At 34.2% G+C, this 27,715-nt stretch overlaps 1 protein-coding gene across 4 annotated transcripts in view; it reads left to right on the top strand.

Annotated features, from left to right (window-relative positions):
• Positions 1–21,809, top strand: part of LOC115874334 (lissencephaly-1 homolog) — a 73,040-nt gene extending 51,231 nt beyond the window's left edge. For all 4 annotated transcript variants that reach the window (XM_030889447.1, XM_030889446.1, XM_030889448.1 and 1 more), the window contains exons 4-8: positions 4,131–4,309; positions 5,428–5,643; positions 18,074–18,327; positions 20,070–20,266; positions 21,584–21,809. In XM_030889447.1, coding sequence (XP_030745307.1) covers positions 4,131–4,309; positions 5,428–5,643; positions 18,074–18,327; positions 20,070–20,266; positions 21,584–21,657 — 920 coding nt within the window. In that variant the 3' untranslated portion in view covers positions 21,658–21,809. The remainder of the gene's footprint in view (positions 1–4,130; positions 4,310–5,427; positions 5,644–18,073; positions 18,328–20,069; positions 20,267–21,583) is intronic.
• The last annotated feature ends 5,906 nt before the right edge of the window (positions 21,810–27,715 follow it).

The following is a 27,715-nucleotide window of genomic DNA, read 5'->3' as shown; positions in this document are numbered from 1 at the left end:
AATATACAGGGTGGTCCGAATTGTATTCCGGAAACTTCGGCAGCATATTCTGCAGATAAAAATAAGTAAAAAAGTTCGTATAAATGTATGTCCTAAAATGCTTAGTTTCGGAGATACAGGGTGTAGAAGTTTCATTTTTATTTCGATTTTGTTCCAAATAATCTCTAAAGAAATGTCAATATTTGGATGAAAATTGGTGGATGGGTGTTTTTTGACATGAGAAATTTGATTTTGATGTCAATATGACTCCCATTTGTAGGTGGCGCCACCTACATGTGTTTTAACTGTTTTGAAGAGTAATAACTTTTCGTCGGTACCTGTATAAAACTACTGAGTAAAAAAATATACATTTGCGACTTTTTTTACATAAACAAGGTCTCTTGGTAAAAATCGCTACGAGTAATGGTTCTCGAGATATTTGGAATCGAAATTATCAATACCTGTCATCATTGACATAAATTAAACATGTTGCCTAAATAGTAATTAGACTGAAATCATAAATTTTAAATCTTTTTGTGTCAAAAGTTCAAAAGAAATTGTTTAATCATCGTTTTTTCCAGAGAAACTTATGATTAATTTAAAAAAATAAAAATTTATTACTTCAGTCAAATAACTATACTCAACGTGTGCTTCTTTTTTTGTCAATAATGACATGTATTGACTATTTCCATTCTAAATGTCTTGAGAACGGTTGCTTGTAGCGATTTTTACCAAGAGACATTTTTTACATAAAAAGTCATGAAAATGTATATTTTTTAGTCAATGGTTTTATACAGGTACGGTCGAAAAGTTATTACTCTTCAAAACAGTTAAAACACATGTAGGTGGCGCCCCCTACAAATAGGAGTAATTTTGACATCAAAATCAAATTTCTCGTGTCACAATACTCCCAGATACCAATTTTCATCCAAATATTGACGTTACTTCAGAAATTATTTGAAAAAAATCGAAATAAAAATGAAACTTCTACACCCTGTATCTCCGAAACTAAGCATTTTAGGACATATATTTATACGAACTTTTTTACTTATTTTTTTCTGCAGAATATGCTGTCGAAGTTTCCGGAATACAATTCGGACCACCCTGTAGATTAACAAAACCTGTGGCCTATGAGTTAATAGATCTTTTGGAACCTCACCTTACACATCCTTCTAAGATATCGGCATTAAGCATACCAAGAAAAGTAAGTATGTACCTACAATAAGTAAATAATTATGATGATGTATTTCAGGAAAATATTTTAACTTCTATAGAGTGGCTCAAAAAAATCTGAGCGGATCTGGATGATTTTTCTTTAAATGGAACACCCTTAACACCCTGGTATATTATTGCATTTTTTGCTTCCTTTCAGATCACTTTACAGAATTCTAAGATATGAGTAAATGTTTTTTGATAGTTTCAGAGATATTAAAAAACAATTCAAAAATATATATTTTTCTCTTAAAAAAATTATTAAAAATACAAGAACTGTTCTGAAATCAAAACTATATTAGGTATTTACTTTATATGGTCTGTTCTTACTTTGCTATAAATATGGTAATCGTTAATCATACAGGATGTTCAATATTCAACGCCAAAGTTTCTAAAATATAAAATATTTTTTCTTTGTTTCTTTTAAATGAAACATCCTGTATATTATTTTTTCTATAGTTGGAGAATTAAAAAATGAACATTTTTTGTATTTAAAGTATTCTAAAATTTTTAATAGTTTTGCAGATACGCGCAGTATTATTTCATACGGCGCTTTCAATGGTAAAATACGAGAGAAAAATCATTGGGTGGGGTTGAAAAAAAATTACTGTGGAAAATGCCATATGAAATATAAAACCGCGAATATTTGCGAAACCGTTAAATATTTTGAAATACTCCAAATAGAAAAAATGTTCATTTTTTAATTCTCCATTTATTGAAAAAATAATATACAGGGTGTTCCATTTAAAAAAACGACGAAACATTTTATATTTTAGAAAGTTTGGCGTAGAATTTTGAACATCCTGTATGATTTACGATTTCCATATTTATAGCAAAGTAAGTACAGACCGTCTAAAGTAAATACCTAATATAGTTTTGATTTTAGGACTTATATTATTAATAATTTTTTTAAGAAAGGCTGAGAAATACATAATTTTTATTTATTTATTAATATCTCTGAAATTATCGAAATATATTTACTCATGTCTTAGGATTATGTAAAGTGATCTGAAAGAAAGCCAAAAATGCAATAATATACAGGGTGTTCCATTTAAAAAACATCATCCCGATCCACTCACACTTCTTTGAGCCACCCTATAGATGTTTAAATATTTTCCTGAAATACATCCTAGTACATACTTTAGGTATGCACTGAAACAAAATTACTAAATTTTTTATTCTAGGAGCTACAGATGCCCGACGCACTATTGCCGGACCCTGTAGAGTGTTCAAAAGCAAACAGGGTTTTGACTTTCGATCATAATATTATATATAATATTAAAGTTTACAACTAATTTGTGTTTAAAAAATCTGACATTTGTAATAAAATATCACAGACTAAAGAAATATGTACTATTTATTAGCTGAAATAATGCTTTTAGGTAAACCGGTTTATTAATATTCTCGGTATTAAACATTCATAAAAATGAATCTTATAATTGGTATACCACCAAATATAAATTTAAATGACATGAGAAGTGAGTCATGGTATATTTGTTTAAGTTAGGCGATCTTGAAAATTTATATTAGTGTTTGTTTAATTTTTTAACGTATCTTTGAAAAGAAATTTACGGTAATATATTGGGTAATATTTAATTAATATCTCTGATTTAATCAGATAGTAATCTGGTCTTGGTTGGTGGTAGTAATTTTTATGTTGCTATAATTGACTAATTTGAATAGTTTGTAGTACAGCAGCTTATTCAGTACCAGCTGGTCGTCTTCGCTTGTTTTTGAGTGTCTGCATGTCGCCTACTGCGCTTATCCTCATACTCATACCAGTAGTCAGAACATCAGATTCGATCAGTTTTTTAAACAAAGCTTCAATGGCGCTCAGAATCCGACTAGTTGAGCGAATACGTTACAGCTATACCTTGCAGTGTTGCCAACTATCCGAAATAAAATTTCCCAGGAAGACGATCAAAATTTCCCAATTTTTCTAAAAATTCCCACTTATTACTCAAGATCAATTATTACATCCATCTACAGGGTGTCTACATATATTCTACTATTACATCCATCTACATACATCTACAGGGTGTTAACGTCTTAATAATCTTTCGATTTATTATCATTCTGAGGGTAAAAGTTACTATAAATGCTAAAAAAGTGTCGACAGATTCACCAGGGACGTGCATATGGGTTATCACTTGAATATTTTTCAAAATGTATACATGTGCGCCACTGACTTTTTTTCTTTTGGTATCAAAATTGTGTAGGCCGTTTAATGCCAATTAAAAGTTATCTCTTGATATTTTGTCGAACTCGGCCTCCTCGATGAGATAAACGCAATTTTATTAATCACGATTAATTAAATTAAAATAAAAATAAAAATAAAATTAATGAATTATATATTTTATCTAATTTATTATTAAATATTATTACTTTTAGTTATTACTACTATTAGTCCAACCTACAGCAATTTTAAATAAAAACCCTCCAAATTTCATTCGAAACGCTAAAAGCACTTGGAAGAAAATTATAATAAATCGAAAAAATATTAAGATTTTAACACCCTCTGACCCTCTAGCTACAAAACAAAGCATATGTTGATATGAAAAATAAATTTTATTTTTATATGAGGAATCTCCGCACGAGAGATGGCACATGTTTTTTGAAACACCCTGTAGTATCGTTTATCGGAGGTCTTTTGTTGCTGTTCATTTACTATTTTCTCATTTACTCTTCTGACGAACTAGACATTATATTGCCGTGTTAACGAAAAACTTTTTCCAAAAGTAATCATTATCAATTTTAGCTAATTAATCTGATCAAATTTCCCACAAGTTGGCATCACTGATGTCTATCGCTGATGTTTTTGCCAGGGATAGTTAATCAAAGCTATTTGGAATTAATATATTTGAAACTCAGGAAAATGTTATAATATAGACAATGTGTTTAGGTAATTTGGTATTAAAATTTGTTTTTAATCGTTTTAGGTCATAGAGCGCCAGTAACTCGAGTTATATTTCATCCTGTATTCAGTCTTATGGTGTCTGCCAGTGAAGATGCTACTATGAAAATTTGGGACTTCGAAACGGGTGAATACGAAAGAACATTAAAAGGGCATACTGATCCAATTCAAGATATTGCTTTTGATACGTCTGGAAAACTTCTTGTAAGTAGCTTCTCAATTCTTATTTATAATCCTCCTTCGACGGTGCTGCCACCATCGGAGAATTCCGTAAAATACTGACTTATACAAATACACGAGCTTGAATAGCAAATACACGAAAAAAATTGTAATTGAAAAGTATTCGCAAGTGCAATTTGTGAAAACTCTTATAATAAATATTCAAGCTAATTAAACTAGATGAGTAATAACATGAGGGCTGCTTCAACTATGGTAGCTGTAGTATGGTTTTAAGCATTGGTTTTGCTAGTTGGGTCATAACTGTTGGTATCTGGACTATAACGAAATACATAATTATAATATCAGAAGACGTTGATAAAATATTAAACGAAAAATATGTACAGTAGACCCTCGACTATCTGAGTCAATGTGGGCTGTACCCTAGCTCCAATAATAAAATTGGCGATTTGGATAATCTAGATTTTTTAAATTCTGTTTTTTATCTACTTTTTAATATGTATTATTTAATAATAAATGTCAATACGTTAAAATATTTTATTAATAATTTTGACAAACAAAAGAACAACTAAAGTCAGTTTGTGTTGCTTTGGTAATTCTGGGATTCTCCATAATTCCCCATGATTACTCGATATATTAGACCTGCTCGAATAATACTGCGTCGCTCGGTTAATACAGATTTCAACGGCGGTGTATCTCAATTCGGATACCAACGGATAATCCAGCGATCGGAAAATAGAGAGTCGGATAATCGAGAGTATTACAAAAATGCATTTACGATACAGTAACTATAGGTACTATGACGTACTAGTGTAGACAGCACAACAAATTGCATATTACATTAAACGCGTTTGCTTTGTTTTGCTTTTAAACCCATATTTGTGTGACTAATGGACCCAATAAAGTTTTCTGTAAACTTGAACTAAATTAAGTAAATTTCATAATTTAAATTTGTCAGATATATTTACCATACGCAGACATTTAAAAATTATCTTTGCGACTTTGCTGTAGAATGAAAAGGGGAGAAAATATTTGTACACTTCAAAATTTGTATGAGGCTTCCTATGTTTCCAACGAGGATGCTGATTTACATATATGATTAATTTAATATCTTTAAGTAATTCTGTTTGTTTTTCTGTTAATAGGTGTCTTGCAGTTCAGATATGAGTATAAAATTATGGGATTTCCAACAGAGTTTTGAATGTATTCGTACGATGCTGGGACACGATCACAACGTGTCCAGTGTGTCCTTTATGCCCGCAGGTGATTTCGTAGTGTCGTCCAGTCGAGACAAAACTATCAAAATGTGGGAGGTGTCCACTGGATATTGTGTCAGGACCTATACAGGACACAGAGAATGGGTAAGATTTCTGTACTTAGTTTTCAACATACCTATAGTTGCTCGTCGACCAATGATTAGATATTTTTTTCAAGTAGCACTATTTATATTTAGTTTTATTACTATACAGGGTCCGGCAATAGTGCGTCGGGCATCTGTAGCTCCTAGAATAAAAAACTTGGGAATTGTCTTTAAGTGTAAACCTAAAGTATGTACAAGGATGTATTTCGGGAAAATATTTTAACTTCTATAGGGTGGCTCAATCGGGATGATTTTTTTAAATGGAACACACCCTATATATTACTGCATTTTTGGCTTCCTTTCAGATCACTTTACATAATCCTAAGATATGAGTAAACATATTTCGATAGTTTCAGAGATATTAATAAATAATTAAAAAAATTATATTTTTCAACATTTTCAACCTTCATTAAAAAAAAACATTACAAATACAAGAACTGGCTTGAAATCAAAACTATATTAGGTATTTACTTTAGATGGTCAGTACTTAACTTTTCTATAAATATCGTAATATTAAATCATACAGGATGTTCAAAATTCTACGCCAAACTTTCTAAAATATAAAATAATTTTTCTTTGTTTTTTTTTAAATGGAACACCCTGTATATTATTTTTTTATTAGATGGAGAATTAAAAAATGAACATTTTTTGTATTTAAAGTATTTCAGAATTTTTAATGGTTTCGCAGATACATGCAGTATTATTTCATATGGCTCTCTCAACGGTAAAATAAGAGAGAAAAATCATTTGGTGGTTTTGATAAAAATTATACTATGGAAAATGCCATATGAAATATAAAACCGCGAATATCTGCAAAACCGTCAAATTTTTTTGAAATACTCTAAATACAAAAAATGTTGATTTTTCAATTCTCCATCTATTGAAAAAACAATATACAGGGTGTTCCATTTAAAAAAAAACGAAGAAAAATTATTTTATATTTTAGAAAGTTTGAAGTAAAATTTTGAACATCCTGTATGATATTCGATTACCATATTTATAGCAAAGTAAGTACAGACCATCTAAAGTAAATATCTAATATCGTTTTGATTTCAGGACAGTTCTTGGTATTTTTAATAAATCATCTTAGAGGTATTTTAGGTATTTTTAATAAATCATCTTAATCTTCCAAGAGAGGCTGAAAAATATATATTTTTTATTTATTTATTAATATCTCTGAAACTATCGAAATGTATTTACTCATATCTTAGGATTATGTAAAGTGATCTGAAAAGAAGCCAAAAATGCAATAATATACAGGGTGTTCCATTTAAAAAAAATTCATCCCGATTCACTCACCCTTTTTTGGGCCACCCTATGGAAGTTAAAATATTTTCCTGGAATACATCCTAGAACATAATTTCTATTTGGACTTAGACAAAATTCTTAAGTTTTTTATTCTAGGAGCTACAGATGCCCGACGCACTATTGCCGGACCCTGTATAACGTTAATCATATAGTAGTAAAGGTTTGCTGATATTCAAAACACTTAACATATTTTTTATACAGTTCATACCAAATAAACTTTTAGTCACGTGATTAATCTTGACAGAGACAGAAGATAGCGTTGCCTATTTTTATATATTTTGTTTTAATGAAAATATTTTAGGAAACAAAAATAAATTAATTATAAATATATAAACAGTTATTATTTACATCAACAAACTCACCTTCTTAACAGCACTTAAGGCACATAGAGGGCCATTACTAACGCTTCCGTTTAAAATATTCTAATTAAGTTGCGATTATTTTTTAGGGCTATTAAGAAATATTGTACCACTTCGCACTAAAAGAGGTTCTAAAAAGAACAATGTTCGACTTCAAGGTCTGGTAGTAAACATTTTTAAGCTTAAAGTATCACAACGCTATTTATTTAAACTAAAAACTCATAATAAAAAAACTTGTGTGAAAAAAAAGTGTCAAAACGAATGAGAATGTCAGGAAATTAATAAATAAATGCGGCAGCTTGACATTTTTATACAGCAGAGCTGCCACCTGAATCGCCAACGGGAAATTTAAATTCCATTTAGTCAGCACGGCGCCGAATATGTCCATTGTTGGCAACAATTAATTTAAAAATTGCGCCCTCGATGACGTAACTAAAAGTTTATTTGATATGAACCCTAGTTGATATATATATACTGCTTTTTTATTTTATCTAATCAATTAAGGGGCTTTTCTTTTATATATTGCATATAGAGGTAGAAAAAATAACAGTATATAACTTTTAAACACTATTGTTTTCCGAAGTATTCTCCACGAAGAGAATGCATTTTGTGTCCGTTGGAACCAATTCTGAAAGCAGTTATTCCACTCGCTTGCTGGTACCTTCAAAATTGCGTTTTTTGGGGACCGGAACCTTTGACCACTCAGTTCATTCTTAATTTTTTGAAAAGTAAAAAAGTCTTTAGGACTCAGGTCGGAACTGTATAGAGGACCATTCGTCGTTGCGGGTTGGTTTTCCAAAACTCAGTATGTAATTACTTTCGGCAAACAAATTGGTATGTACCATACAGCTGTAACAGTTCTTTGATCTTGCAGAGGAAGTGTTGCTATATGACCCGCTTTTGAGATAAATGTCGCAACCATCTTTTTGAAAACACTTTGAGAAGGATAACTTTCGTTGGTTTTGGTTTGGTTCATCTCGGAGTAGCCAAACAGCCGATTGACGTTAATTTTCGGGTTCATAAAAGTAAATCCAGGATTCATCACCACTGACACTACTGTATACAGGGTGTAGAAGTTTCAGTTTTATTTCGATTTTTTCCAAATATTTTTTGAAGTAACGTCAATATTTGGATCAAAATTGGTGTCTAGGAGTTTTTTGGTATTAGAAATTTGATTTTGATGTCAATATGACTCCCACTTATAGAGGGCACCACCTGCATATTTTTTAACTGGTTTGAAGAGTAATAACTTTTTGTACGTACCTGTATAAAAATACTGAGTAAAAAAATATACATTTACGACGTTTTTTATGTAAAACAAGTCTCTTGGTAAAAATCGCTACGAGTAATGGTTCTCGAGATATTGTGAATCGAAATTATCAATACCTGTCATCATTGACATAAATTAAACATGTTGACTAAATAGTTATTACACTGAAATTATAAATTTGAAATGTTTTTGTGCCAAAAGTTCAACAGAAACTGTTTTATCATCATTTTTTCGAAGAAAAATGTATGATTAATTAAAAAAAAGTTTAAAAAAATTTATTATTTCAGTCAAATAATTTATCTACCCAATACTTTTATTTTTTGCCAATAATGACACGCATTGACTATTTCCATTCTAAATATCTTGAAAACGGTTGCTCGCAGCGATTTTTACCAAGAGATATTTTTTACGTAGAAAATCACGGAAATGTATATTTTTTCACTCAGTAGTTTTATACAGGTACGGACGAAAAGTTATTACTCTTCAAAACAGTTAGAACACATGTAGGTGGCGCCCCCTACAAATAGGAGTCATATTGATATCAAAATCAAATTTCTCATGTTAAAAAACTCCTAGTCACCAATTTTCGTCCAAATATTTACATTACTTCAAAAATTATTTCGAAAAAAATCGAAATAAAAATGAAACTTCGACACCCCGTATCTCCGAAACTAAGCATTTTTGGACATACATTTATACGAACTTTTTTACTTATTTTTATCTGCAGAATATGCTGCCGAAGTTTCCGTAATACAATTCGGACCACCCTGTATAAAAATAATTCTAAAGTAGTACATTCTAAAAAAATAAAAAAATAAATATTTTTTGAGTTTCCTGCGTTAAACCGGTGTAGAGTTTTTTGAATTAATTGCTTTCTGTTCTTTCGATAGCAGATGCGGTATCCAACGAGAATTTTTTTTTATTAAAAGATAAATGTACAGGGTGAGTCAATTCTTCATGTAAAATTTTTTGAATTGAGGTTTTTGAAATGCCCAATTATGCTTTAATTTCACGATATGTCATATCCATCTTCTTGGATCAGCTTATGTACAGCATCGACGTTTTCCTGGGTGGCTACAGTTGTTGGTAGTAGTTAAATTGATTGAAGCTATGCAATTTATTTAATAAAGTATATTTATATTTCTACAATTACCTTATAATTTTATTATGTGTAGGTTATATGTATCGCACAGTATTGGGTAAACATAGACTATGATTATTTATTAACATGTAATATAGAAAAGTATATAAATATTTAGGAATATGTATGTATATTGTTGCAAGGGCTTGAGCTGACTGATGTTTTTATAATCAGTGTTAGTGTGGTATCCTTGCTAGAAAAAAGTGGGCTATACAGATTGTGGAAACAAAAAAAATGTTTTTTTTTTGGCTTCTAACAAGCTGTCGCCATACACTTAAAACTTGTGTTAATTAAAATTGTTTTTTGTTTATGAGGGATAAAGGCATAGACAGATGTACAGGGTGGACCATTTTGGTTGTTTCTATAGAGTATCTAGGAAACCGTGAGAAATATTCAAATTTTGATATTGCAGTCTCGGGTTCTTTTTTTGAAAAAATTACAATGGCGCAAACGGATCGTGGCTATCTTGATCGGTTTCGAAGCTACAGGGGGATTCTCAAATTTTGTACTTTTTGAAGATCTTCGATAGTTTGTTTATTTCAGCAACCACGGAAAATGAATTATACATTCTAAAGGCACTTTTCTGTGTAGAATGCAGTGGCGTAGTCAGACTGATATCAGTCAGATATGTTTTTTTAAATAGGACCCCCTGTATATTTTTAAATTTTCTTATTCAGCTTGGCATGGGCTTCTCGAAAATATATAACACTCTATATTTATTTTCACTATTAACCTCAACATTTCAAATTTTTCTTAAAATATCCACTTAGTGGATAGTAGGCCGCGCCGAGGAACAAAGTAAACGGTTGTCATGGTGATCGGAACATACCTTTGATGGATGCGGGACATTTCATTTCAACAGATTGAAGTGTGTGTATTTTAAATAATAAAAAAATGAGTAAATTTGAAAATTTTGAGAAATATAATAATATTGTTACGGATTCCGTGGGTCCACTATTTAAACTCACGATAAAATACTTAACGAATTTATTTGTCTCACTCTGTACACACAACTTATACTATTTACAACACAAGTTATGCAACTACTATTACTCTAACGGTATTTCGCGGTATTATCAAACTTCAGACTTCAGACTATCTTCAGACTTGTCCAACTGTCAAAGCGCGGGCCTTATATACCCCCTGGCGATGGTTTCTGGAATTTTCTAAAGAATTCTGTAATTTTCTTTTACTTTCTGTCGAATTCGCCAGGTTCCTCAATGCACGTTGCGGTTATGCAACCAGTAATACACCTTGACCTTAACATTGCCCCCTTCTCAAATTTTGATCGTCCCGATCAAGGTTCCTGTCTGGTATCTCTTCAATCGATCCAGATGAACTACTTTCATCTTACTTCTAGGGCTGCGTTGAATCCGGTACACAACATCATTTATCCTCTTGATGACTGTATAAGGACCTTCCCATGCTGGAGTTAACTTTGGGGACCTCCCTTTCTTGCGCTGTGGGTTATATAACCATACCATATCGTCCTGTTGAAATCCCGTAGAATTGGCTCTGAGGTCGTAACGAGCTTTCATCCGGTCACTGGCTAGCGTAATCTTACTTCTTACGGCCTTATGAATTTCCATTAACCTTTCCTTCAGTTCATCCGCGTAGTCCTCTACATTTGTGGTGCCGTCGTCTGGTGATCCGAACACCAAGTCACAAGGCAACCGTAATTCTCGACCAAATAAAATCTTCGATGGTGAAAGTCCGGTGGTGTTGTGAACTGCACTTCTATACGCCATTAGGAACAGCGGTATGTGTTGATCCCAATCTCTTTGATGTTCGGCCACCATTTTCGAGAGGTGTTCTTCAATGGTCTTATTGAATCTTTCGACCATCCCATCAGACTGCGGATGTAAAGCTGTTGTCCTAGTCTTGTGAATACCAAGCAGATCACACATCTTCTGGAACAGTCTTGACTCGAAGTTCCTTCCTTGGTCAGTGTGAAGCTCTAAGGGAATTCCAAATCTACTGAAGACATTATTGACCAATACTTCAGCTACAGTCGATGCTTCTTGGTTTGGAATGGCAAAAACTTCTGGCCATTTACTGAAATAATCCATCGCTACTAAAACGTACTTGTTGCCCTTGTGCGTTTCAGGGAATGGGCCTGCAATGTCAACAGCGATTCTTTCGAATGGCAGTCCAACGTTATATTGTTTCATTTTTCCCCTAGAGCGAGTGCTTGGTCCTTGGCTGGCTGCACAAGTTTTACATTGTCGACACCATTTCTTGACATCTTCGCAATAATCCACCCAGTAAAAGCGATCTCTCAGCTTGCTCAAGGTCTTGTTTACCCCAAGATGGGCTCCAGTTTTACCACCGTGAATTTCTTCCAATACCTGGGTAACTTTCTTCCTTGGTACCAGTAACTGAGTTGTTACTGTGCTGCCATCCGCACTTTCCCATGTGCGCTTTAACAATCCATTCTCAATAACCAGTGAATTCCACTGAGCCCAGAGAGCTTTGAAAACGAGCCCTCTGTCCGAATATCCTGCCACGGTGGTCTCTCGCCGTTACCTTCCTTGAGCCGTAGTATTGCTCCGATGTCTGGATCTTCCATTTGATCTTTCCTCAATTGTGTCGTCGTCCACTGTTCATCGGTTCCAAGTTTAAAACTCCTTATCATGACAGTGCCTTCACGTTGTTCCGTTTTACAGCAGTGCTTACAATCGGTTTGACAGGGTCTTCTGGATAAACCGTCTGCGTTACCATGCATTTTTCCAGCACGATGTTGGATGGTAAAGTGATACTGTTGGAGCTTCTCGAGCCATCGTGCTATTTGACCTTCAGGTTGTTTCATCTCCATAAGCCACTTGAGAGCCGCATGATCTGTCCTAATTAAAAATTCTTGGCCGTACAGATATTTATGAAAATGATCAACTGCCTTCACAATTGCTAGCAGCTCCTTCCGGGTAACGCAGTAATTCCTTTCTGGTTTGGATAGAACTCGACTGTAATATTCTATCACTCGTTCTTCGCCATCTTGCACTTGTGATAGCACTGCACCTATGCCGATATTGCTGGCGTCGGTATCCAGGATATACCTCCCTTGTTGTTGCGGGTAGGCTAGAATAGGACTTGAACATAAAGCCGCCTTAAGTCTTCCAAAGGCTACATCACAATCGGTGTTCCATTCGTAGCCGACTTCATCACCTGTAAGTCTATGTAAGGGTGCAGCTATATTGGCAAATCCCTTGACAAATCTTCTGTAATAGGTGCATAAACCCAGAAAACTTCTAAGTTCATGTTTGTCGCGAGGTTTAGGCCAATCCTTGATTGCAGCGATTTTCTTCTGGTCAGTGTAAATTCCGTCTGCTGAGACTACATGGCCCAAAAATTCCACTTGTCGCTGGAATAAGCTACACTTCTTCGGGTTCAAGTACAGGTGAGCATTCCGTATGCGGCCGAAGACTTCTTCTAGATTTCGCAAATGCTCCTCAAAAGTTCTTCCCATAACCAATACATCGTCGAGGTAAACCAAGCACGTTTTCCAAGTTAATCCTCTTAACACCACCTCCATGAGACGTTCGAAAGTGGCTGGAGCATTGCATAATCCAAACGGCATGACCTTGAATTGGTATAGTCCGTTTCCTGTAGAAAAAGCCGTCTTTTCTTTGTCTTCCTCGTCCAGACCAACTTGCCAGTATCCACTCTTTAAGTCGAGAGTGGAGAACCAGCACGAACCTGCCAGTGTGGTTAACGTGTCGTCTATACGTGGCAGTGGGTAGCTGTCCTTCTTAGTGACGTCATTGAGCTTCCGATAGTCCACGCAGAATCGTGTACTACCATCTTTCTTCGTCACCAAAACAACAGGAGATGACCATGGACTCGATGATTCTTCGATAACTCCATCTTCTAGCATCTTATCTACCATTGTCTCCATTTCTTGTTGTTTGGAAAGGGGCACCCTTCTAGGACGTTGTCGAATCGGCTGAGCATGACCAGAATCGGCTGAGCATGACCAGTAGCAGTAATCCGGTGCTTCACAAAATCCGTTCTTCCACTGTTGTTCTTCTCAAAAATACTGCCATGCTTTAGCAGGAACTGCTTAGCCTTCTGTTTCTCCTCAGATGTTAGGTGATCCCATGGCTGCTCTAGATGTTTTAGTGTTTCTTTGGATGCCATTTGTGTAACAGCTGACGGCACTTCATCACATGGGGTGACACTTCTTACAGGTTCGCAGATGGCTATCTTGTCACCTTTTTGAATCTTGACACAATTCGGGAAAACATTCGCAATTCTGATCGGTATATTCTTGTCAGTGTTCACCAATGACTTTCCTACTAAGTACCTATCTTGTTTGTTGTCGCTACTTTGTACCAGTCCAACACAGCACCCAGCGATTTTCTCCACTTTACCGAATACGATCTTCTCGGTATTATCAGGTATCACCACAGTTTCCGCTGATCTTACATCCATTCTTCCTAGTCCCCCGTCTGGAGATAACATGAACTCTTCGTTTCCGATATTTAGGATATTTCTTTGGTGATCGAACGAAAATCCATGTTGACGAATCACATCCATGCCCAAGATGAAGTCATCTTCAATATCCGCCACTAAAACGCTATGCTGGAACTTCAAATTTCCTAACTTCAGTTCGACGATAGCCTCTCCCCGTGCAACGGCTATTTCCCCCGTGACTGTACGTAAACACACTCTTCTTCTCAGAGGTATCAGCTTCAACCCTTGCACTGAGTTAGCCCGTACCAACGATACCATAGCGCCAGTGTCCACAGTCATTCGAATTCCCTTTCCATTGACTTTCCCGTCGATCACCAAACTGTCAGCGGTTCTTCCTAGACTCCTAATGGAAAAAATCCTGGGGGCTCTGTTCTCCCCAGTCAATACTTGCCCCTTAGTATTGACTGATTTTAGTTTTCTTGGTGCCTACGTTCTCTGGATGGTGAACGGGATCGCATTTGAACGCGGCAATCCCGTTTGATGTGGCCATTCCTGCCACATCTATAGCACCTTATGTCCTGGGATCTTCTCTGGTTCTCTGTCTGGTTATTGTTGACTCCCTTGTTTATTAGTAGCTCACATTCAAGATCTTCTACGGTTTCTTGAAGTTGATTTTCCTGCCGTTTTTCCAGGTCTTCAAAATTCTTCTGTAGTCGAAATTCCTGATTTTCCAAAGTTTTCTTAAGACGGTCCTGATCTTCAAATTTTTCTTTCTGGCGACGCATTTCTAAATCTTCAACCATTTTCTCCAACCGTTCTTGTCTAATTCCTTGATTTTCTAAAATTTTCTGAATACGGTCCTGTTCTTCTTGTCTTTCTTTTTGACGTCGCTCCTCCAAACGAATTTCCAAATTACCCAGTATTTTCTCAAGCCGGTCCTGTTCTTCTTGTTTGTCTTGTTGTCGTTGAACTTTCAAATCTTCGAAAATGTTCTCAAGCCGGTCTTGTTCTTGTTGACGTCGTAGTTTTTCCTCTTCCTTTTCTGTTTCTAATCGGGCTCGCTCTTCTTCTCGTTCTTTACGGAGTCTTTCTTGTTCTTCTGCTTTCTCCCTTCTCATATTCTCCATAAAATCGCCTAATAGTTTGCTTACTTCCTCCATTTTCTTCGCTTGTTCCCTTGTACCAACCATAAAAATACTCTAATCCGGTCTAAAAATCTTCCAATCCACTTAATTTCTTCTTAAAATCCTCTTGAATCGCACTTCCGACACCAATTGTTACGGATTCCGTGGGTCCACTATTTAAACTCACGATAAAATACTTAACGAATTTATTTGTCTCACTCTGTACACACAACTTATACTATTTACAACACAAGTTATGCAACTACTATTACTCTAACGGTATTTCATGGTATTATCAAACTTCAGACTATCTTCAGACTTGTCCAACTGTCAAAGCGCGGGCCTTATATACCCCCTGGCGATGGTTTCTGGAATTTTCTAAAGAATTCTGTAATTTTCTTTTACTTTCTGTCGAATTCGCCAGGTTCCTCAATGCACGTTGCGGTTATGCAACCAGTAATACACCTTGACCTTAACAATATGTTAGAATGTTATATTGAGTCAAACATAACAAACATAAGCAAATGGCAGCTGATTTATATTTTGAGCGGTATCCAGAGCGCGAGCAACCAAACCCAGCCATTTTTAAAAGGTTAGAAGATAGTTTAATCAATTTTGAATCTTTTCAAAAACCGGGCCTGAAAAGTTATCAGAAAGAAGATGAATAAAATCAATATATTAATGTCCTCGAAGCCCTAACACTAGATCCAACAACATCAAGTAGAGCTACTGAAATTCTGTTAGCGGTGCGCGGCGGCGTGCGGAGACGGTACCAACTCTGTCTAGATAATAATGGGCAGCAGTCTGAACATTTAATGTAGTCTGTGTTTTTATTTTTTTATATTAACTGAGAAGCCCGATCGAAGTAACCTCTTGAGTTTATATTAAAATATGTTTTTTTTTTGTTTCTGTCACACTTATTTATTTGCTTGGTATTGTTCCATTTTATTTAACTCCGAGGACAATAATATATTGATTTTCTTCATCTTCTTTCTGATAATTTTTTAGGACGCGGTTTTTGAAAAGATCCAAAATTTGATTAAACTATCTTCTAACCTTTTAAAAATGGCTGGGTTTGGTTGCTCGCGCTCTGGATACCGCTCAAAATATAAATCCGCTGCCATTTGCTTATGTTTGTTAGACTCAATATAACATTCTAACATATTATATTCCTTTAAATTTTCAAATTAACTCATTTTTTTATTATTTAAAATACACGCGTCAATCTGTTAAAATAAAATGTTCCGCATCCATCAAAGGTATGTTCCGATCACCATGACAACCGTTTACTTTGTTCCTCGGCGCGGCCTACTATTTACTAAGTGGATATTTTAAGAAAAATTTGAAAAGTTGTGGTTAATAGTGAAAATAAATATAGAGAGTTATATATTTTCGAGAAACCCATGCCAAGCTGAATAAGAAAATTTAAAAATATACAGGGGGTTCTATATTAAAGTGCCCTTAGAATGTATAATTCATATTTCCGTAGTTGCTGAAATAAACAAACTATCGAACATCTTCAAAAAGTACAAAATTTGAGAATCCCCCTGTAGCTTCGAAACCGATCAAGATAGCCACGATCCGCTTGCGCCATTGTAATTTTTTCAAAAAAAGAATCCGAGACTGCAGTATCAAAATTTGAATATTTCTCACTGTTTCCTAGATACCCTATAGAAACAACCAAAATGGTCCAACCTGTATATTTCAATTCACGAAATATTTCTATTGCATCATACAGAATATTCTAAGAACTAAAAAATAACGTACGACTGTAATAAATTTATTCAATAATCCCCACTGTTAAGATAAAATTGTACACGTTGTCTGAATAAGATCCAATAAGATAGAGAATAATAATCGTCTATCTTTGTCAAAAGAAAATTACATATACATATACATAATTATTTCTTTAAAAGTGTATTCCATTGTAAAACAAGGTCAATCAGGTTGTGAAACTAAAGTAAGAATCTGTTCCTGAAAAATATCGGTTAAATACGGAAGAGTTTGGTAAAATACTGGAAATGTCAAATGTTAACGTTTTCTAAATTTCAATACCCACAGATAAAGGAAATAAAAACTTGTGTTAAATAAAACGTGGCATTAAAAACTAAGACACTGTGTTGTGAAATGTGAACTGCAAAACCCATTGTGGATCGTGGCATAACATCGCGTCGGTTTCCAATGTTTCATATGTATTTCGCATAGATGTCCTTATATAAATTAAAGTTTTTTGTATGCAACACACTGTATCTTATTTATTAAATTAAAAGAAAATAATAATAAATTTGAATAAATACCTAATATTTGGCAACATAATTCCGGAAAATGCCGAACCGATCCGAAATTATCAAAAGCTTTGGGTCGCGACCGTTGTAAGAATAGCGCCAAATAGTGTTTACTGGCACTTTCCAATCTAAACTTGTTTCATTTATCTATGTCAATACCTTTATTATAAAATTTATCTTTACGCACTTTTAATGTATGATATTTTTAATATACCTATTCTTTGTTTTGACGCTTGATTCTTCTTTTCAATGGAGTTTAATATTGAAAAGTACTCAAGTAAAGGAAAAAAAGTAGTCAGCTCAAATGATGAACATTTGCAGGCCTGTGTGGCCATATAGGTAACTGGTCGATATTAAAATAAATCATTAATAAATAAATAAATCTAATCAATATTTATATTGTCATAGTTTACGAAATATTTATGATTACTTCTTGTCTTGTTTCTCATGATTTCGCCCAATCCTTGATTATAAAACTTTTTGATGGTAGGTTATTACTAACCATATTAAAACTATTTCAAATTTATGCTGTAGGTACGTATGGTCCGACCGTCTCCCGACGGCACCCTCCTGGCCAGCTGTTCCAATGACCAGTCGGTCCGGATCTGGGTCGTTTCCTCCAAGGAATGCAGGAGTGAACTGCGCTCGCACGAGCACGTGGTGGAGTGCATCGCCTGGGCCCCCGATATCGCCACCGGAGCCATCAACGAAGCGGCCGGGGCTGATAATAAGAAAGGGGCCCACATGGGTCCATTTTTAGCCAGCGGAAGCAGGGACAAATCCATAAGGTCAGGATAAGTAATATTCTTTCTAAGAATGTATAGTTTTCTAATTGAAAAAAAAAACTACATTTAAATATCGTTCATTTGGTATTAACGACATAGGAACAGCTATGATGATGCTGTTGCTCTGATGCTCTATAACATTTTTATTTTTTATCCGATTTTTATATTTTTAATATTTTTCCTAGTTTGCTTCAATTTCACATCAATTTACATTAATATATGATAATAATAATAATTTCAAACGCCATCAATATGATTCTTAAATCTAAACTCAACGCTAAAAATCAGATTAAAGCTATAAATACATACGCTATCCCACTGTTAACATATACATTTGGAATTGTTAAGTGGACACAAACAGAAATAAAAGACATTCAAACAAAAACAAATGTCGCCATGACGAAACATAGATGCCACCATCCAAAAGCGGCAGTAGAAAGAACTACACTCAAACGGAAAACGGAAAGATGGTGGTAGGGGACTTATAGATCTATCTAACTTGCACAATAATAGTATAATATAAGTAATAAACCTAAGGAAATACTTCTACTCAACACAAGCAGAATCTCAATACTATAGAGCTATTGTAAAAGCAGATAAACACACCCCACTAATACTAAGTGACGAAGAAAAAACCTGGTCCATAGTGGAAGACGCAGACAAGCTTACCCGCTGGAAAGAAAAGGCTCTACACGGAAGGTTTCCCCATGACGTAGACACTGTTGACAAACAAGCGTATAATTGGTTAAAACGTGGAGAGCTACAACCGGAAACTGAACGGTTTTTTATAGCCATCCAAGATCAAGTGATTAAGACCAATAACTACCGAAGATACATCTTAAAGGACGGAATTGAGTCTGACTTATGCCGAAGGTGTAAGAAAGCAAGTGAGACAATATATCACGCATAGGAGGAGGCCAAACTATAGCACAGAGTGACTACACATTTAGACACGATCAAATGGGAAAGATCATACACCAAGAACTAGCATTGAAGTATAAACTCATAGAGCTTAAAGTTAACTATTATCATTATGAACCTGCTACAATCCTTGAAAACAATGAATATGAAATGTACTGGGACAGAACTATAATAACAGATAAAAGACTAGAACACAATAGACCAGACATAGTAGTGAAGAAGAAAAAAGAAAATGAAGTGTTGCTCATAGATTTTGCGGTGACAAACAACAATAACCTAACACAAACATACAGAGAGAAGATTACCAAATATATTGATTTATGCTTTGAAATTAAGGATATGTGGAAATACGATCGAGTCCGGGTCATCCCATTAGTACTATCGAATATGGGTGTAATACCAAAAACACTAATTGAATCGCTGAGGGCAATAGACTTAGAACCATACCAGTACCGACTTATACAAAAATCTGTAATCCTTAACACCTGCCATACAGCAAGGCGATTTCTATACATGTAACTTAACCGGGAACGTTTCTAAACCGTAAAAGTTATCACCATCATGGTTGAGACGAGTCACTCCCCCAACCACGAGAAACCAACGGATGTAGTTGAGATAAAACGAAATAATAATAATAATAATAGTAACTTTTTCATGCCTAACTCTTACTCTTATTATTTTGTTTCTAGTAGCCAAAGACGCCTTACACGCTAAAACGCTTTAGTCGCTTTCTGTTTGGCTGTAGACTAAAGCGTGTTTAGAATAATAAATTTGGGTATTTTTAATACAATATACATAAATAATACAACTATGTTTCTTTGTAGAATTTGGGATGTAGGAGCTGGAATTGCATTGTTTGTACTTACTGCTCACGATAATTGGATTAGAGGAGTGGTGTTCCATCCCGGAGGCAAGTTCTTAATTTCCGCCAGCGACGACAAAACGTTGAGGGTTTGGGACTTAAGGAACAAACGTTGCATGAAAACGTTAGAGGCTCACAAACACTTTTGCACCTCAGTAGGTAAGTACAAAAGATACAGTATAGTTTTTTGTTGTTACATAGATAAAAACTATAAATGACGATATAACAGTGACAGTTCCTGTCTTACATTTTCCTACCACGAGCAGCAGCTTATCTTCTTCTACAAAGTATAGCTTCTTTAATACTATTTTTTTTTGTTCTTCCTTATTTTCAACGTTTAGTGATAACATTGGGGAAGCACAATTTGATTGTGATGGACTTCGTATTCGGGTGAAGCAATATTAGATACTATGTAGTCTACTAGACTGTGTAGCTGATAGTGTCATTTAAAAATAATAACATATTCTAAGAAGTCCTACTTCTTTTTTTCGTCAGCAGATTCGCTAGGACTGTATTCGCCTTTCGTTCATACGAATTTGTCTCAAGATTCGCCATCTTTTTTGTGATATGGAAAATGTGTATGGAAAATGATTTCCGAATGTCCGGATGAAATGTGTATGGAAAGTGTATGGAAAATGATTTCCCTAAATTCTGTATAAATTTTCTGTCATAACTGATCCCTGATTGTTTTAAACTTGTCTCTTAAGGGTAGCCCTGAGTCACACAAGCCTTGTCTTGCCCAAACATCTCATATTTTTTTCTAACCTCAAAAAACCTACCGCAAGTCAAGATTTTCGAATATTGTACGGATCTCAACCAAAATCGGTATAGGGTTTTTTTGGGTCGCTGATCATGAATCTGACTTCGGACTGGCAGAATTCAAAATGACGGATCCAATATGGCGGACGCGAATTTCAAAAAATGCATTGGACAAAAGTTTGTATATGGGAGTTTTTTGGGTCGGATTTGGAATCAAATGGGTCACTGCTCACGAGTCTGACGTCGGATTCGGAAAATTCAAAATGGCGGATCAAATATGGTCGACGCGAATTTCAAAAAAACCACGGATCCAAACAAAATCAGTATATGGGAAATTTTTGGGTCATTTAAACATATACTGAAATCGGTGTATAGGTTTTGGGTCTAGTTTAACACAAAACCTATACAGATTTTGGTTAAGATCCGTGTGATTTGCGAGAATCATGACTTGTGGTGGGTTTTTTGAGGTTAGAAAAAATATAAATCAAAACAGTTGTTCGAGTCATTTTATTTATGTTGGCACAATAGACTAGATTCTCAAAATGATGGCATCTATTTTATTGCACCCTATTTAAACGGTAAATTGCGCTTGCAACCGAATTGCATGCCATTTTTAAAAATTGCATTGCATCCATTTGCATCTAGTGTAAACATAGTTTTAAGAATTTTATAGTTTTAGTATTTCAAAATAAATTATTTACATATTTTTCTTTACAGATTTCCACAAAGCACACCCTTACGTTATTTCCGGCAGCGTAGACCAGACAGTAAAAGTGTGGGAATGTCGTTAAGAAATTCTACTCACACGTCTGAAGAAAATCTATAAGAAAAGAAACATTTCTAAAATGAAAAATACGCGGGTGAAGATATAAAAATAGAATAACTATAGCCCCGAATGCCAACAATCGTTTCATACGTCGTTTATAAGTTCATTTTTTTTAAGTAAAAAAAAATATCCATATACCACAGGAATGTCTTAAAAACATGACGAGTTTATGGACTTTTTATTTTTCTAAAGTAACGTATGTAATTTAAGCAGATAACTTATTATTTAATTATAAAGCCGAAAATAGGGGACAAATTATCACTTTCTCAACTCAACATCTTCCTCCAAGTTTACGAAGATGACGTACCAAAATAGTGAATTTTGGTACGTCAGATGTATTTAAGTTCTTTTTTTTCTATGTGATATTATCGGTGCTGAGTCAAGAAAGTATATGTTCCATTTTTTAAATATAGTAGTTTTAGATGCTTCCAAGATATAAAATGCAACATAATATATGTAGTTACATGTTTGGGAATACAAAAAAATATCTTTTAGTAATTTGAATAGTTCTCCTTAAAAAGGAAAATTCTCGTTATGCATGAGTGTGCCATAAAGTTCACATCACATGGGAAAAGTTTTTATTGTCGAGTTATTGAAAAATAGTTTATGCAGATTTACTGCAGCATGCTCAGTTAAAAAAGTGCAAATAATATATATATATATATTTCTTCAACTTTGTCCAATGTTTCGTTACTTAACTCTATTTTTTATATATTGGAAAAGGGTCTTTGTAATGACGGTTGTCCCATGACATACATCAAAATATGTATATTTTTGTTGTTGGATTGCTGAAGTAAAATCCGCATAAACATTTTATTAATAACTCCATAATAAAAAGATTGTATACTTTTTGGCACACCCTGTATATCTATCTTTTAAAAATTATGTAGTGTCAATCAAGTTTTCTTTTTATAATAAACTATATTATACATTGGTTGTTTTTATTAATGTTTTGGATGATAATTTTTAAAACTATAATTAACTGAATTCCCTCAAAGATATAGAGAAAAGTTTCTTAGAGTTAAGTGAAGTTTTGCAATATAAATTTTAAATTTTTGCCTAATATTGTTTTGAATTTTAGGCTTATTATGATAGTATAAATATATATATTTATAGAGCACAGCTAGATATTGCAGCAGTTCCAACATCTTGTTATTAAAATACACTATATCTAATAATTTATGTATATAAAGATTTGTTATATTTTTTATTTAATATTACTGAATACTCTATAAATAGATCTTTGTGGTGATTTCATTCATGTGTTCTTTATTACTGTTCCACGTCAAATAAAAAAATCGTCCTTTGAATTGTTTTGGCTATAAAATTGTACCTCTCGCTTGCTTTAACGCATGTGCACAGTAATTGTTCATATACTCTTTATGTACTTCAAATTGCATAGAATGTTATCTCCTTTTAATAGAATTTGTGAATATTTTGTCTGTATATATTAAATAAAAAAATTCTTTCAGATTATTTGTTTTTTAATACTTAATGAACATTTTTAATTGTTTGTTTTATGATATAAATACAATGTAGTCAAAAAGTGTTATGATCAATACTTTGGATGATATATAGATAAATAAAGCTTGATTTTCTTGCATCCGTTATACGATGGTCCGACGGTGCTCTGATTGGTCATAGCGTTTTCGCGCCACTTTTCATCCATAAATATTTTACTTCAGTCCGTCAACGGACTGAAGTCCGTTGCCGTTCATACGATAATGGACGTTTTGACACTTTTGACAAATTTAATCTAACCTTAATAAAAATATAAGTAAAATAGTAAAATCGGTATGGAAACGAAAATATAAAAAGGCACCAACGTATATCCGATAAACGGAGGCATGAAAATGCAATAGATTTAAAAACTGCGTTATTTTCTAACCAATCAGAGTCTTTAAATTCTATCAATAAAATTAATATCGTATCAACGTATCGTCGGACAACGGATGCATGGAAATCAAGCTTAAAGCCGGAGTCTCATGCATCCGAAATCGGATGACACGACGATCCGACGGTGCTCCTATTGGTAGAAATATTTTGACACCAATTTTTATCCGATAATTTTAACTAATCGTCCGACGTCGTATAAAGTTAAATTTTGTTTAACTTTTGTACGATATCGTGTGTTTTTTAACCTGACTTTTTTTGAAAACATTTATTTTTAAAAACAAGTTTAGGGGGAAGTGGGCAATTTCGGGATATTTGGCGAGGAAGTTATTTTTATGTGTTTTTCCAATAAAACATGACATGAATCTCTATTCAGTACAGCAGAAAAATGTCAAAAGTGTCAAATTTCGGAACGAACTTTCGGATGTATGTGACAGGCCTTTTTTATTTCACAGGATAACTTCAAATTTCGGATGTCGTATCATCGGATTTCGGATGCATGAGACTCCAGCTTAACCCTTTCCTACGGAAAACCACATTAGTTTTTTTAATTGTCAATGTCAAAGCTTCTTTGGTCATATGATATGTTTGGTCATATGCCGGTGCTGCCACCATCGGAAAATATCGTAAACAACTAGTACATATACAGGGTGGCGCACCTCATTCGCCTCGGTTGATTATTCGAAAACAGAAAGATGTAGAAACAAAATAGTTTAAGGATATACGTGGGGAGACAACATACACAATTTAAAATTATTTTGAAATATACAGGGTGTTTCAGAACTAAGATCCATACCAAAGTTATATTTTTTCTTATGGAACACCCGGTATTTTATTTCATTTTTGGATTCTTGTCGTCGGAAGTGAAGAAAATGAATTTGCCATAATTGGCTCTTTTATAGAAAATCCATGTATCTACAAGTCATCGTAAAATAATTCAAATACTACTTCTTTGTTTTTTTGACAGAATAATAAACACATATTTAATAAATATTATTTATTAAACTATTGTAGGTAAATTAAATAAAAATGAACTGGTATAAATTTAAATAAGTCTATAAACATAAACTAATTTCGATTTTGAAAATAGCTACTAACTGTCACTAGAAATATGCCATGACAACACTAGCCATCTTGATTACAATTTTATTGAAAAATCGCTTTTTATTCAAAATCTGAGCCAGATAGGTATAGGAAACCCTAATATAGTTTGAAAGAGCATTTCAATCTGCTTCGACTTATTTAAAAAAATACATAGTGTTGCATTTGAAATAACGAAGTTTTTATGAAAAATAAATATTTAAAATAGACTAGCAATTTTTAATACCCCTGTATACATTTAAGGAAGGAACAACATTTTTCTGTAGAGTTTATATCTCTACCTTTAAACTCAGCACAAGAACTAATTCTGAAAAGTAATGTACAGGGCGTTAATAATCTATTCTATTGTAGCATGCAAATTTAAATATCTTTCAATATCTCAAAAACCAAAGATTTTAAACATATTTAACCCTTATAATAAATACCTTTTTTTGGGCCCAAGAATCAAAAAATGAAATAAAATATGGGGTGTTCCACAAGAAAAAATATAACTTTGGTATGGATCCTAGTTCTGAAACACCCTGTACATTTCAAAATAATTTTAAATTGTGCACATTACGTCCCCACATATACCCATAAGATATTTTGTTTCTACATCTTTCCGTTTTCGTATAATCAATCGAGGCGAATGAGGTGCGCCACCCTGTATACAAATACACGGGTTTAAATAGCGAGTATACGAAATTTTTTTTATATATTATTCTGAAAGCGTTAAGCTTCTTTCAGAACCTCGTAATTACTGGAACGTAGTGGTTTCAATTACACTTTATACTTTTTCGTTTACGATCATTCACAATGTCTGAAAACAATTAATAATTTTTTTAAAGGTAAAAATTTTAGAAGTTGTTCATAAAAAATTTAAGCACTAGTTGATTAAAACAAGTATATCATTAATATTGCAAATTATAGTCTAACCTCTCATAGTATATGCCTATTTAATTTTTTGATTATGAATTGGCACTTTGATTACTCACTTGTTTCGTCGAGCCGTTTTGAATTCCAACAACTACGCAATTACGCTCTCCTTCGTCGGTGAGTGCCTCAAATGTACACAAATGAAAACACACCCAAATGTTTACAAAAGCTTTCAGAGTTTTGCTGAAATTGGTCTTGGTACTCCAAAGGGTCTATTTTTGTTTAAATTATGAAAAAGTTCGGAGTACCCAAAAAATTTCTTACATTGTGTAAAAGCCTCCATAACAATAACAAATCAAGGGTGTCATTATCATGGATCACTGAGCGATCCCTTCCTAACAAACACAGGCGTTAGGCAGGGATGTGTCTTAGCGCCTCTCCTATTCAATATATTCATGGCAGCGCTCTCCATTATAGCAAACTGCAGGAGAGAGGTTTGGGCATTAGATACAGATACGACGGCGGTCTGTTCAACATAAAAAGACTCAGGGCAAAAACACGTACAAAATTCATCACAGAACTTCAATACGCTGATGACTGTGCTCTAGTTGCAAATACGTTACAGCAATTGCAAGAAATGTTGAACACATATACATAGGCATATGAGGCTTTGGGACTTAGGCTGAACATCGATAAAACTAAAATACTAGAACTACTGGAATATGTAGCGGAATTCACTTATCTCGGCAGTTTGATTTCGGAAAAGGCCAATATCGACTCTGAAATTCAACAAGGATTAGCAGCGCCTCAAGAGCATTCTGGAAATTAAAAGACAGGGTTTTCTACAGTCATGACTTAAGCACAAAAACGAAACTTGCAGTGTACCGAGCAATAATAATTCCCACCAAGTTATATGGAAGCGAAACCTGGGTGCCGGACCGCCGACACATGAACGCATTAAACAAGTTGCAACAGAGACATCTTAGGCAAACTCTTAAGAATAAAATGGTTCCATCATGTCTCAAATGTATCGGTCCTTGAAAAATCTTACTGCGAGAGTATTGAAGTCAAGATTACAAAGTTCCGCTTAAGATGGGCTGGTCACGTATGCAGAATGCAAGAAAACCGCATACCAAAATCTCTGCTTTACGGTGAGCTTGTAGACGGTAAAAGGAGGCCGGGTAGACAACTCAAAAGGTACAAGGATATTTTCCACGAAAATTTATAGGGTATTAACAAGCAGAATGAGTGGGAAGAGGCAGCTCACAATAGAACGGAATGGAGAAAAATTGTGAAGTCAGTTAACAGCGACAACCAAAAAGTAAAGGGGCAACAAAGCAATGAGATTTTTGAACGTCTGGAGTGCGGTAGACAGATAACATCACGTATCGGGCTTTTCAGTCACAGAAAAGCTCATGAAGGAAAACGCATTGCGTGACCATCTGCTGATGTGTGTCAAATACTCGTCAGCGTGTAATGGCAGTATGTAGTATATGTACAGTAAGTCTGCTGGATCTGTGTCTATGAAAGGAATGCGGACAAAAAACATTTAAATAAACAACAATATATTTTATTCGTCGACTTGACGAGTACGTCACCGCAAATCGCTCCGCCCACTCATTTTATTGGCTACTTGCAAATCTGTCGAATTTTTATTGATGGGACGCGTCGTCTATTTTTTTACGAAAAACATCGAGAGAATATCTTTTCCCCTCTCACGGATACCCCGTAGCTACAGAATGGACAGACGTACTGTATGTATGTTTTGTTTAAATATGTCAAGTGTTTTCGGCGGAGAGAGGGTGGAGAAACATTTGCGCACTTTTTGACACCGGATCATTTGTTTTTGTTTTTAAAATTTATATAGAAAAATAATATTGAGCTGGGAAAGGAGTGCTCTTTGGCATTATGGTGGATATGTATATAAATCAAAACCAGAACTGTGTGAGCTTAAATGTGGATTATATCACAGTAAATACTTTCTCAAATATTTTCTTTAAATAATCTACAGCTATTTGTTCTTATACCTAGCAAAGGTTTAAAGAAGCTTTCGTTTAAAAAATACCCCCTTATAAATTAAAAAAATAATTGCCGTCTAGCTTTTGTGATAAAGTGGCATTTAATAAAAAAGAAAAATAGAAAAAGATACATGGAATGCGAGCGTCTATTTTTTT

Source organism: Sitophilus oryzae, unplaced genomic scaffold (genome assembly GCF_002938485.1).
Source record: "Sitophilus oryzae breed Bouriz unplaced genomic scaffold, Soryzae_2.0 scaffold_1274_pilon_pilon, whole genome shotgun sequence".
Classification (NCBI taxonomy): Eukaryota; Metazoa; Arthropoda; class Insecta; order Coleoptera; family Curculionidae; genus Sitophilus; species Sitophilus oryzae.
The sequence above is the reverse complement of the archived record's forward strand: the minus strand, read 5'-3'. Positions and strand labels throughout refer to the sequence as shown.